Source organism: Ptychodera flava, chromosome 20 (genome assembly GCF_041260155.1).
Source record: "Ptychodera flava strain L36383 chromosome 20, AS_Pfla_20210202, whole genome shotgun sequence".
Classification (NCBI taxonomy): domain Eukaryota; kingdom Metazoa; phylum Hemichordata; class Enteropneusta; family Ptychoderidae; genus Ptychodera; species Ptychodera flava.
This window is the reverse complement of record NC_091947.1, coordinates 14,658,682-14,673,498: the sequence shown is the minus strand read 5'-3', so window position 1 is coordinate 14,673,498 and position 14,817 is coordinate 14,658,682. Positions and strand designations below refer to the sequence as shown.

Below are 14,817 nucleotides of genomic sequence, written 5' to 3'. Positions count from 1 at the left end.
GCAGGGCATGTGGACCGAACGCGCGTTTCTTTAATGGTTGATACTGTAACCGATTGTGGGTTAAAGGTCAAACATTTATCAAGGTAGTATGCGTGTCTCATGGGGACGAATGTCCTCCTTGTGTAAAATATGCAGCGGTCTACTTGTTTGAAGAAATAAAATCGAAATAATGCCGGTGGGTTGGCATTATGTTTCAAGCCATTAAGCATGTCAGGCCATTTCTGGAGTATACTGAACAAGTGCCACCTGCCCAGTGAATGGTGCCGGCGTTTCTGTGGCATTACATTATGCAAAATATATGCTAATTAAGACAGATCAAACACCATACGGGAAGGGTTTTGAACTTACCATATCCAGCACCAAGTTCAAAAACAACGCCATGTCGACGTTAGTGACGGTGGACAGATCACGAACTGGTCGAACCAGGTTGCTATAGTTACTAAATTTATCTTCGTACAACCGATGTAAGTCCGCGTTGCATTCATCTCCTTGAAATCAGAGGAAACAATAAAATGTTTTATTGAAATTCAATGATAATGTCATAGCAGGGACAAAAATAAAACCACTTGGTCTCGATTTCGCGTATAAGCAAAAAATGCGGGTGTTGACAAGTAATAGTGAAGTACCAGCACACAGATATCCCTCTTAAATTAACCAGGCCTTAAATACCATGGCCACTGCAGTGAAATGCCTGTTCGTACAATGTGCATAATGTGTGCATTTATGTATATAATGCTGTTGAAGGGAAGATGTGAAGGGCCATTCAATGATATAATCAGGGCTCTGTGCCCTCTTGACAAAAGCTAAAACATCACATGGCCAAATTTAATCCGTGCATTTTTTCTCTATCTTTCAACAAATTAAAGCAACGACTGTAAAGTCAGACGAAAGATTCTATAGGTGCAAGACACATTACAATGCTGACACAGATGCAGTGCATTAACTGTCAAAGGAGAAATCATAAATCGTACATTTCTTTACAAACCAAAGAAGAATTGTAGCTCGTCACAGCTTGTGTTGTGTTAGACTGAATCATTTTGCTCGTAAATAGATGACCTGTGTTCGATAATTATATCCACGAGAGACCGACCTTGTCAAATGTAATGTATTTCAAATTACCGAGGCAAACTAATGCCAGGAAGGGTTCAAACGGATGAACGTGCTGTTTATGATTGTGCTACAGCGTTGATCATTCAGCGATACCATGTCGTTATTTATTCGCTTGTCTTTTTCATTCGCTCACAGATGCCCGAGGTTATAGTCCCGAACGTGCGACTCTATCAATTCGAATTTCTTCCTCGGTGCCCTGGGCCGGTGTCCAATTAAAGCGTTTCTTTTTTCCAGCTGACCTACGCTATTGATCTATTTGTTTAAAGTCTGACTGCCTCGATTATTGCCACCCGAAATAGGCATGGCACTAACGTCTTGCTACACATAATATGATTGCACTTTCGCCATTGGTATGGCGTGATGGTTGTATCCCCTTACGAGAGACATTGCTATGATACTTGCTATTCACACTCAACTTCCATATAATTGAGATTAATGCTTGACTTGCGCATCTCCTAAATGAGATTCCTTTAATCATCATTTCTAACGACTCCGTTAATACAGTGGACCTTGTCAATAAAATTCAAGTAATTTTGTCAAGCAATTACCCGGGTAATGGTACAAGCATAATGGGGGCAAGAAAAGTCGAAAGTTATCAATGTGTTTGGTAATATATAATGATGTGTCATCAACTATAGACTCACAAAAAACTTCCAATTCTACTATAAGGAGGTAATTACTTCAGGAATTCCGGTAATGCGGTCGCGATATTTTTAAAGTAATAACTTCCCTTTTTTATGTTATATGGTGAACGAATGATACGAAAATAGTCCTATTTTGAGGAAGAGGGAATATAAACGTAATTCGATTATCGCGGTGATGATCTGGTTATTGTTCGTTTCACGAGAAAGCCGTACACAGATGGACGTCCCATCCGTTGCGCAGAGATGAACAAAGGATGGCGCGTGAGCGCGAATAAAACTGCACAGCGCAATTACTGCGCTCACGAAATTTCACATCAAAAGTGAACCATTCCTTTATGTTACTCAGTACAGGCGCATGATGAAGTATTTCTGACAAAAAAATGTGGGCGAAGGAACGGTTCTGAGTCATCAGACGATTTGTTGAAAAAAAAACGTGATTTTTATTGGATACGTATAGGCAATTAATAAGACTGCCAAACTGTTGATAGAAAAAGTCAATGTCGACTCCGTCGTCCGAATGACGATGTACAATGTCGTTTTAACAGCGTCGCCATCGCGGACGGTCTGGTTTGTATAGGTCACGTCAAATGTGCCAACCCGAGTAACCTGTCATTTTTTCAAAATGGAAAAGTTTCAAAGGAACTGGGCTTTCATAATGGAGCATTGTCCGCACCAATTTAGCAAAAAACTGGGCAAGGCGGCGACGACAGAACTACTTCGGTTTTTAATTTACGCAGCAATAATTACAAATTGTGCACCGGGGTGGGCGCATTTTGTTGTCGCGTGATCGATGCTTGATTTTTCTCAGAACTGGCTAATGAGCTAACGTTAGCTTCTCACGTATGGAAGGAAATTCCATATTTCAGTCATTGGCTCTGAATACATACTGTTACAAAAATGCATAACCCGAAGAATTGTGGCGCGATAAATGGTGCGCCGCGGTCGGTAAAAGGTCCAATAATCAATGTGGAAAGGTGCATGCAACTTCGTTCCTGCCCAGTAGCTCTGAATACAACATTACGCGATGTAAACACCGCTGCAAGTTAATTGGATCGGTATAGAGAGGGCAGCTCAATCTTTACAAAGAATAACGTGCGCTGATTGAGTAAGAATCGCGCTTTTGACAAACCAGAAATTGTCAATTTCCTAATTCAAATGTGTTCACCCAGGGGGAAACACAATCACGGAGCAGGTACGGAACATATACCGCGAGCCAATCACACCAGTCGATCAGAACATCGGGCAGATCTCTTCCAGTGTGAAAGACTTTGCAAAAAGGTGAATTAAAAGTGTAAAACAACTAAATGTACAAAAAAGAGAATTAATTTGACAGTTTACGGAGGTTCATGGCAGTACGGGTAACGGCTGTTTTCACCTTCACGGGGAAAAAACGTGGAGATGCTAATCTAGCTATACTCCTTCTACGTACAATAAGATGGAACAACAGGAGCGCCTTTCCCGGGTAATTGGACTTGTGACGTCATCATCGACGACGCTCGAGGGTATCGCGGCCATGTGATCTATACAGCTGCGGTATTCCTGATGAAGTGGATCAACTGCGGGAGAGGAACGGCGACAGTCGACGCTCAACATCGTTGTTGTGCTGCTAACCGCAAAGTGAAGCGATGTATGCATCCCTGTTCATTTCTTCAACGTTGGCATAATCTTTGTAATCACTGAGTGTAAAATACTTGGAAAAAATTGAAAGTACTGTAACACTTGGTGTCGTGTACATTGAATATAAAATTTATTGACTTTGCGCTCAATTTTTTCAACCAAATAAGAAGGCGAATTCGAATGAATTGTAAGCTAAAACAATATATTGCGGTCGATAACTATGCTGGTCGCATACTTCTACGATATGACAGACGCAGCAGTGCTAGTACTATGTTTGTATATAATAGGATTGACACTTTTGATGCTTTGCTTAGAAAGCAAATCAATAGTTTGATGAAAAGGGTTTCTATGAGTGAGAATCTAATTATACGTAAGGTGTATGATGTTGTGTACTTCACTTCTGACTTGAGGAAAAGATGGATAAATTCAGTCTTCTAATCTGTGTTCAGAAATATGTCTTTATGGTCTAACCCATAAATGAATATTTCTTGATGTAACCTTTTTTGTATCATTCTTTTTGCCAATCCTGTAACCATTTATATATATGGACATGCTCATTGTCCGAAATAAAGAATTAATAATAATAATAATAAATGCTTTAACACAATATTATATATATATATATATATATATATATATATATATATATATATATATATATATATATATATATATATATATATATATATATATATATATATATAAGTATACAGATGTCCTCGTGGGAAATTACACACACACACACACACACACGTATATATATTATATATATATATATATATATATATATATATATATATATATATATATATATATATATATATATATATATATATATATTATGTCATGTTTTTATTTCCCACGCGTTGCCGTGATTATCGTCTTTTGTTTATCTCGGACATGCGCACTGTAGTAAGTTATGTTTCTTTTCATTGGATCAACTGCTTCGCCTATGAAGGTGTGCTATCCACATCGAAACGTTGTTGGCATTAAAAGTAAGGAAGACTTAAGAACAATACGACCTGAAGGTTCTATAAGTCAATGTAATTTGTGTTATTTATATATATATATATATATATATATATATATATATATATATAAGCAGATAGACCGACAGACAAACAGGCAGACTTACACACACGCTGTCCCACACTCACAAAATGCTGTTTTGTTTCAGAGAGTCCTAACTTGTAAGCACTAGTGTGGTCCCGTGTATATTTTGAAAAATAATAAAATAATTGCACAGAGTTTGCACATATACACTTTTTTAGGTATGTCAGATGCCATATTCAGAATGGTGCATGTCCTAACCGAACGGCTTCACTGTCAAAATATTAGATTGCACATAGGTAGCTAAGTGACACGCCAGACGACCCAATCTCTCGAACATGTCAGAATAATTTAGTAGGCGAGAGGTAATATTTACTCGTATTAGTGACATCTGACCTTGCCACTCTGAGAAATCGACATATTGTCAACTGCATCCCGAATACACACGTTAGTCTACCCGCATCTTGTCAAACATTGTATTTTTTTTCAAACTCCATTTAAAAGGAAATACGACTAACTGAATTAAACAGATGATTAAACGCGAAAAGTGTCACCACTCTATCACCATCGTCACGTGTTGTAAACTTTAATGTACCTCAGCATGCGAATATGACATCTACAGGGAATTCGTAGGTTAAAGTTTCCTGTTATTTTTAATAACATTTGTCAACTAATTTTACAGTTTATTGGTAACTGCACCAAAACCGTGCAAATTACACTCAAGCTGCTCAGCGTCTCGCCAAAGGAAGATAAAACAACGCTTGTTTTCAGCTTGCTTCTTGGACCGAGATCTAGAGGGTTGGTTGTTCGACACAAATGTTATCCAGGGGTTACGCTTCTCCAGGAGAGGGGGGTCGGACAGTTCAGGGGATTTCGAGACAACATCACATAGGTAGCTTGGTACCGAAAAAGCATAATCCATAGGAGCTGGAAAGACCTTGACATATTTAATTGAGACACAAAACGAAAAAAAAAAAGTCAATTTCTGGAATCGAGAATTGTTGCTGCATATCATCTTTTCAATCATGTCATTATCGAAGGTCAACGAATATCTTTCGAACGAGGAAGCTGTAGGACCAGTGCAGAAATGGGGTTCAACATCAAATACTAATTTACAGATTTTAGAGCGTCTCCAAAGACGTGCAATTCGTATTATTCTTGATACAGATTCCAGTGTGCCAACCAAGGATCTTTATCATAGATTAAGATGGTTACCACTCGCTTTTAAAATTCAATTAAACAGGCTGGTCCTAGTTTTTAAAGCTAAGAAAAAGCTCGCACCAAGCAATATTAATGAACTTTTTAACGAATACCGTCCTTCGAGAAACCTACGATCTGCAAATAAGCATCTATTAGATATTCCAAGAGCAAGAACAGAGTTTTTCAGAAGATCTTTTCAAGTAACTGGTGCAATTGAATACTAGTACCTTTTTATCTTAGGGAGCTGGAAGATGTTAATGATTTTAAAAAGGCTTGTCATAATTATTTATTAACCAAGTACATCGAAACTTGTTAATGCTGTTTTTTCACGCACTGTATCATTTCTTGCGTGATTTGTACTGTGTCTCTTTTAATGTTTGATTTTATTTGTGTTTCATGTCTTTTTGTGTCTCGACCTCCATGAAAAGAGGTTTTCGTAACCTATGGAGTTATCGAGATTAGTAAATAAAGTTGAAATAAAATAAAATAAAATAAAATAAAACCCATAACAGGTACGAAACACTGAAGCTCTGGAGAATTGCCAAAGTTACTTCACTCATTTGTATCTGCTTTACTTGAAAAGCAAATACCACAGTCTTCATTTCAACAGGCATGTATTGATCGATATGGTCTCGCATTTGCATGTTGTCTAAGGACGAGAAAGAACGTGACTTCTTAGTACGGGCGAAAAAAATCTCCAGAAGTAACAGAATGGAATGTCATGCTTTTAGGCTGAACGTAACCGTTACATCCCACGCACGCCTTATAAACAACTCTAAAAATAGCGCAGATTGCTCGAACAAAAACTGAATTCTGCCAGACATTAGCTCGAGAGAGGAGCCTCTCCATTTCATTAACGATTTACCACGACTCATGCCCTCGTATTTCAAGTTAGTTAGGTTTAGTTCCAAAAGCGTGAAGATTCGTCATAAATGCGCGGAATAATGAGAACAGACGAGGTTTCCACTCGTAATGCTCAATTTATTGACACGGTTGGTGAATAAGAATCCGTCGCTATCTGAGATGATGACGATCGGTCATAAATTTAAACGAGTGCAACGACGTTGTCCAGTGTTTATGAAGGAATCGACGTTGCGCACAGGTCAGAATATCATAACCGATACTGCGATGTGGTGCAGCGGAGACTAAAGGTCGCCATGCGTAGAAAACTCAGGCCTGAGAACGTATCAGCCGTAAAGTACACTTGACTTGTGTGTTCTGAGCAATAAAAAATCTCAATTTTTTGGGCTATTCTCCCAGCAGGGTGGTATTTTTATTGGATTGGGGGAGAGAACCAAGCAATATCTCGATCGGAATCGAACTGACAACCCACTGTAATCAAACGTGGAAGTCAGCGATCAAATTCGCTCCGCTGACGCGGCTCCGGCGACAAGGTACAAAATGCCTGACCTGACCCTGAAAAGCCAATAGAACGAGCCAGAAACCGAGATGCCTACTTTTGTCCGCCACACCCTGCACCATACGTGCATGTATTTTCAACGGAGGGTTATGAACGACGATGTGGTACAACAACCTCAAAGTAGGATAATAATTGGGTAAACATATAATAATACCCGTGATGAGTTTCTTTCCTAAATCCTCTACAAGGCCGCTCGTGTTATTCAGCTTAAAACTACCGCTGTATGGGTTTGGAATTACATCGACAATATGTGAGGAACATTTGTACGAAAATTAAATAAACCCTCTATTGAACAGATGTAAAAAGACTATAGTCAGTGGAAACAGGACAGAATTCCATCATGCTGCGAATAATAAAACGGAAAGCATAAAATAAATATCAGTAGCTCCTTCGTAAATGGAGACGCCTAAGTTTGAAAATGGATTTATAAAACTAAGAGTTTATCCCCTGTTTTTCACTGTGTCATATTGATTTTCTCATTTATATGGACAATAACGGCCGGCGAGGTATGATTACGGCACCGTATTCACAGACATAGTTTGTGTTGAAATACATCCGTGGACACAAAGTGGCTTAATGCCGTCTACTTATTGCTTTCAGCGTTCTTTCTCCGGTGTTAACAAGTCAGTAATTCAATTCGACAACTTCGTACACAGTGTTAAACGCGAGTGTCTGAACCCCGATAACTCGCCGGCCATTTCTGTAATGAGTTTATTACGGCATATTTCAAGCATATCCCACTCGCGGTCACGTGACTTGGCTTGTTTATCAACTTCCATGTCGGCAGAACTTTTCTCTTAACATTCTTGAAAAGTTTCTTCCGTTTCACGTGAGTTCACCAATCAGATGCTCCCGTGTTGCCGGCGTATTGACAACGTCACGATCGTCACGTGATGATGGTAGCAAATACTGAAACGCAATTCGAATACACGGAGGCTCGCTATGGATTAGTAGCAACGTGAACAAACACACTTAGCAATGAACAAGCACCATCAAACTTACTGCTGGTTTTATTTTCACCGGGGCCGTTTGTGTACACTGCTGTCGATATTCAGTATGAAATTTCACGTGATACACAAACACAAGGACAGGCTCTCAATGTGCAATATTGAGTGTACACAACCAAAGCTGACGAGTGCCGGTTACAATGCAAATTGCGTGTTTGGATACATAATATCCATTTCATTGCAATATTCAGGTCAATATTTTTCTTCCACATGACGACTAAATTGTTAACTGGAGTAACAGGTGATTATCCAATCAAATTGAAAGTTCAGTGCCTTGAAAAAAAGTCTACATTGCGTGTCTTGACTACGATCATTTCTGCAATTATCAGATGGGGGAGGACTGGCCCTCTTGGAAAATCATGCCTTTCATGTTAAGACATTGCAAAACATTCTAGAACTTTTGTTGATTCTTGTAGCAGCAGATGACCTTTCGGTATATGGTTATTGTATACGTTACAGAAGGTGATTAATATGCTATTTTAATGCATGTTTGCGTACGTTTCAATTTCTTCTGCCGATGCAAATATTCTGTTTGCCACATTATGTTACAAAAGAAGGGATTTTCCAGGAAATTATTTCTGAGTGTCCTTATTGCAAAATTAAGCTTACATGTAACTGTTTTTTACCGCATCTGTACGTAACATTACGCGTCGAGCATTCCTTGAAGAGTGAGAGCTATGTAAGCGATTTCAGAAAGGATCTTCAAAAAAGGTCTGATGATTCAAATGAAACGGTTACATGTCAAATTGTTCTTGCACTGGCAGCGTTCATTCAAACTGACCTGCCAGTAAATTGCGACAGATACAGTCTTCCGCGCATCATACTTTCGGCAAATGCGTCTCGTACATTCACGTCTGACATTTGCTCTCACAAAATACCAAATTTTGATTAGATGACAAAAATAGACCAGCCTGTAACGATGTTTGAAATTTGAAATTACCATGTTTCTCAATGTGAAAATTAAGTTGTTTATATTCAGGGAAACGAGATAGTTTACATTCTTCTTCTTATCAGAGAGAGAGAGAGAGAGAGAGAGAGAGAGAGAGAGAGAGAGAGAGAGAGAGAGAGAGAGAGAGACAGAGAGAGAGAGAGAGAGAGAGACAGACAGACAGACAGACAGACAGCGACCGAGAGATAGAGAAAGAAACAGAGAGACATAGACAGAGAGACAGACTGACAAACAGATAGGCAGGCAGACAGCACAGACAGACAGACAGATTGGAGAGACCGACAGACAGTGACACAAGTAGAAAGGCACTTGGAGACGGAGACATGTAGACGTAGTGAGACTACACTATGGCAGCTATAAATATTTCCAAAACACATAGTAATGCCACTGCCCTGAAGAATGATAGCCCGTTTTCAATGGATCTACAAACAGATGTTGAATGCTGACAACACAATTAATTACCTTCAGCAAGTAAATCTTGTCCGTGCCCTATCCATTCGGGATATCATCACCAACCTGCATAATTAAACTGTCAGCAGTCCTGTCACAGAGTCTGACTGATTCGATCACGATCGTCTGAATAATTGGGTTTTCCTATTTCGTTTGGCATTAGCTAAATTTCATGACACGATTGCAGACCACGCCGTGATGATGAATTCGCCGCATGGATACATGTATTAGCGGAAAATTCTTTTAATCGTGGAAATGTATGGACACGGTAGACCAAATGTCTATTTGAAACTTTGCAGTTTTCTGGGGACTGACAAATAATTCACCATGTCAGATCGTACATAGTTATTGACATAACTGCGTTTTTTCACTCCTGACTTTCAGACCTGGCTATTTCTCCTCGTAAAACAAGACTTCCTTGCGCGAACGATTAGTATCATTCGACAATATGATGTACATTCATGCTAAATAGAACAATCATTTACATGTTAGCGGTGTTCTGTGTGGACACACCTGCCAAGATTTGAGTTTGGTATGATGTTTAAAAATTGATCTGCATGAAATAATTATCGCATGATCAATCACTCTACGCTCTGTTATTAATTTACGAGACATTCAATGGCCTACACGTTAAAAAGATGTGTTTGTTTTAAGATGATACGTCAATAAAGAATATTAAATATGTTTTGTTAACCTGGACAGTACGCGCCCTGGACACGTTTTACAAAATCCTTCAGTGTGGGATCACATTTTTCATTTGCGACAACGTCCAATTTGACATTTATTATTGCACGCGAACTAAACGGAAGATAAGAAGTACATTTGAGAGCAATCGATGTTATCCTCGAAACCGTTAACAGCGCTGTTACACAAAGACCCGGATGCAATAGTGTATGGTCATTGGCTCAGAGAATGCCTGTGATCATTTGCAGCACCGGCAAATGATGGGTATCGACTGGCCTTTTTTGTGAAGTTTCATATTATACTTTTCGCCGGATATACAAAAACATCCGATCACACAGCTACACACAGAGTGTTCCATCTGCCGCCGAAGAACAGAGATCATGGCATAACGGAAAAGTACGACCTTAAGAATCTGGCTTTGCCATTTCGAAATGATAATTTTTCCATACAAAGACACGCATGCCAGCTAACAAACGACTAAAGGTCATTTGACGACTGTTCTGTAGGAACTCCAGGAATCATCTTCCATTTTCACCTGTGGGCATATCTACGCGAGTGTTAGTCGTCACTTCCATTTCTAAATACTTGGTGCACTGCAAACGCCGCTAAGTGGTTCAACGGCAAGGGCACCATATATAACGCCAAATAGATGCAGTTTGCGACGACTGACCGAAGAGATCTTAAACAATCGCTCAATCAATAACGAGAACATCAACAGTTCTGAGTATAAATCGCACTTAGAAATCTCGCAGCGTTTGAAACTAAGTACACACTATACTACCAATATTTGAATAGCTGGTTTTGCAATTTCGTGTTCTTGAAAAAAAAGACATAAAATATCAGATACCACGGCTCTGAAACTCGATCATTAATGAAAATATCATGGATAACAAAATCTCTAATGTCAGTTTAATATGCCCGCTAAAGCTTAATGTAGATTATTAGGCTCTTGGAAATATCTATGGATATATTTTATGGCTCATCCGGTATGAGACAATGTAATCTAAAATGTTCCTTTTCTCGTTCAATCATCAGACCGTTAAAGAAAATTGGAATCGCGCTTTTCCTACTCGTCTCCAGGTGACCATTGCCACTTGGTAATTAATATTCAAATAAAGGCAGTCAAGATGAAGGACCCGAAAACGTTGTCAGTTTAGGGACGGACCATTAGATCTTGGGAGGGGGGTGGTCAAAAACAGAAAAAAAAATTTTCAGAGCAGAAAGTTAGGAAAAAAAAATCTTCAAACTAGTTTGCAAAATAAAAAAAAAAAATAAGAAGACAAAGGCGTAAAAAAAAAATCTGCAAAAGTCTTTAAAATTTTGAATTTTTTTAGATTTTACCGACAGAAAGCAACTTTCTGTATTTTTTAGTACATCCTCCCGGCACATTTTTAATTTTAATTTATACATTTAGAGTGACTGTATCCCTTATACTGGAAGTTGTGATTATCTTATCTTTCAGGACTTTTGTATTTTGATCACTTGAAAATTATGAAATATAGAGCCTGTTTTCTACTTGTTTCCTGCGTACAAACCAAGCAGGTACACTAGGTAAAACATTGAAACTATGGTATGGTTGTGAAGACAGAAAGTTGTATTTGCCTTTTAAGATCAAGGTAAACAGATGCAGGCCACATCAGTTTCATTTTTTTCACAGCATTTTATTGCAATGATGAATGCAAGAATGGGTGAACAAGTGAGAACACGTCAATAATGATAAAACAACATATCAAGTCATTATGTATTATTTTGCTTTTAAAAAGGCATTTTCAATTCTTTTTATACTCAAAAAACAGCCTCAAAAAACAACAGCAACACATGTTTTAACATTCAACAATACACTACGTAGAATGCCATCTATCCAGCAAATCCCAACACAAAAACACACAAAGGGTTGAACTTTGAAAGTTTCTCGATAGCAAATACTGAATAAATCTGCATGAATAATCGTTTTTGTGTAGCAAATTTCAAAGAAATTGGACAAGCCCTTTCAGAGAATACAGATTTTTTGACCATGAATGGCATACATTGCCCTAAAAGACAAATATTGAAATTTCAACACATCTATCCACATCCAATCAATTTGGACATGCTGCTACAGAGAAATAGATGTTTTGATCAAAAAAGGCAACAATTGCTCTAAAAACAGAAATATGCAAATTTAACTATATTATTTAGCTTATTTTAGCTTCTCAGCTTGTCAAAATCAATTGTAAATCATGAGATATGCATGATGTTTGGTGGGTGAATGTAGGCATTTCACCACGTAGTAGAAAGGGAAGCCAGGAAACCAAAATAGTCAATTTTCAAAACTATAGGAAGCTACTGAGGAGCAAGAAGACCATGTTTCAGAGGAAGATGTGTAATCTGAAAAAATGCTCCCAAAGTGCCACCAAATAACACCATTTTATCTCTATTTTTCAAAAGCTCCAACAGCAGGAGGGGGGACACCCCCCTCCTGACCTCCCCCCGCAAAAATACTCCCCAAGTGCCACCAAATAACACCATTTTAATCTCTATTTTTCAAAAGCTCCAACGGCAGGAGGGGGACACCCCCTCCTGACCACCCCCCGCAAAAATACTCCCCAAGTGCCACCAAATAACACCATGTTAATCTCTATTTTTCAAAAGCTCCAACGGCAGGAGGGGACACCCCCTCCTGACCACCCCCCGCAAAAATACTCCCCAAGTGCCACCAAATAACACCATGTTAATCTCTATTTTTCAAAAGCTCCAACGGCAGGAGGGGGACACCCCCTCCTGACCACCCCCGCAAAAATACTCCCAAGTGCCATCAAATAACACCATTTTAATCTCTATTTTTCAAAAGCTCCAACAGCAGCAGGGGCATACCCCTCTCCTGACCCCCCCCCCCCCCGTGACCGCTTGCATGGCCGCTTGTGGTGCTTGGCACCACATCTTTGCCCTCTTTATCTTCAGACAGCGACGAACTAAAAATAAATATAAATCTGAAAATTTACTCTGAAAAAAAAATTTGCACAGCTAATCTCAATTTGAAAAAAAAAATTTCAGAAATTTACAATAGTAAAAAAAAATTTTCACAATTTCATTGTGACCACCCCCCCCCTCCAAGGTCTAATGGTCCATCCCTTAGTGTCTGGTCGCATACATTACCCGTTCCTTTGCAATCAAGCAAATGCATTCAGTTCGGTGCAGCGACGCTGGCACTGGCAGCTTCACTAACTAAATTAATAAGATCTCCCATAGTAAGAATTTTTGCGGTACTAGGTACACCGCAGGACGCCCACTCTTGCCTTGTTTTGAGGTGAAACACGCGGTCGTGGTATCTTTCATTATAAATATGTCTATATTAGCTCGGATACATGATAGCGAATCAATCCCTCGGTGCCAAATAATCAAGTTACTGTGGTATCATAAATCTTCACCTTTGACCCCAAGTGATCAAACAAAGTATCTGTTCCCTCGTTCCTCACGTCGATGGACAGATTTGACAGAGTACTCGGTATTAAATATACCGACATAAATGAATCTACAATGAAATCAATATCCGGACAACAATGTGCCCAATACCAAAAAAGCGTACTAAATATACCGACATAAATTAATCTACTATGAAATCAATATCCAACAATGTTTCCTATACCAAAAAAGTGTCTCTTTGGCGTCATTAGTAAAATCGATTTGTTCAACTGTAAACAAATGAGCCACAGCAATTCAGCGAGAATCTTACTAACTGCAATGAATAATATGACAGCAGCTATGACGGGGCCTTAACCAATGAGCTGCTGTTGCTAACTTTAAACGGAGCACATCAAAGTGCCGACCAAAATATTTGCAAAATGTTGACTACTACTTGATGGAACATCTTTACGAGCAGCGAGGTAATAATCTCTTCAAGCCACTTTTACTATGAAATGTATTGTCGCATTTATCATCTTTTGCCTCAATTAACCGATCCTAATGTTCTCTTCAGAGTGATGTACGTGAATGGCGGTTCACTTTATTGTCATTATTTTATATTCTGGTTTGCCATTTGGTGTCTTCTCACAATTCAATTCTTCTGTTGTATTGTCTCCTTCTACTTCTCGGAGAGTGGAATAAAGTCTTCATTCTTTACATTTATATCAGAAACATATACACCGAGATCACGCTTATTTATAACTTTGTCCATCGTTACCAATAATCTCATATTCGCTTCAATTGGAGATTCATTTTAATAGCTTTTATGACTCGATAATGTGTGTACGAATGGTCCCCCCTTTTTCGCACTACTCTTTCCCCTTCCTCTTCATGAAAATTATTCAAACATTAACGATATTTTAATACTTTCGTCGTCATTAATGAAATAATGGCCAGAAAGCAGTTGAGATAGAACGGTTTAAAACTTGATTCTGTAACGTACGAACAACCATCGACATTGGCAGAAGCAACCATTATTTCATAAAACATAAAATCGAAGAATAAGATTAATGTCTAGGGCTTCCCCCCCTTTCCTTTATGGTACACAACGACTTTAATCTTTAATTTGATAGCGTTTATTGTCATTTTCTCACCATCATGTCTCAAGATGAATCAGATCCATTCCATTGCTAATTTGCGACAGGAATCGTTTTATGACAACCTAACCACAAAATAAATTTTCATGTAATGCCGTAAATGGGCAACAAGAGCTTCTGTGGCCGCCAGTCGAATGAAACTGCAGTG

At 38.7% G+C, this 14,817-nt stretch overlaps 1 protein-coding gene across 7 annotated transcripts in view; it reads right to left on the bottom strand.

Annotated features, from left to right (window-relative positions):
- LOC139120121 (neuronal acetylcholine receptor subunit alpha-10-like) overlaps positions 1–14,817 on the bottom strand; it is a 218,035-nt gene that overhangs the window by 15,536 nt on the left and 187,682 nt on the right. For all 7 annotated transcript variants that reach the window (XM_070684220.1, XM_070684219.1, XM_070684221.1 and 4 more), the window contains one exon: positions 349–488. In XM_070684220.1, the coding sequence (XP_070540321.1) occupies positions 349–488 (140 nt within the window). The remainder of the gene's footprint in view (positions 1–348; positions 489–14,817) is intronic.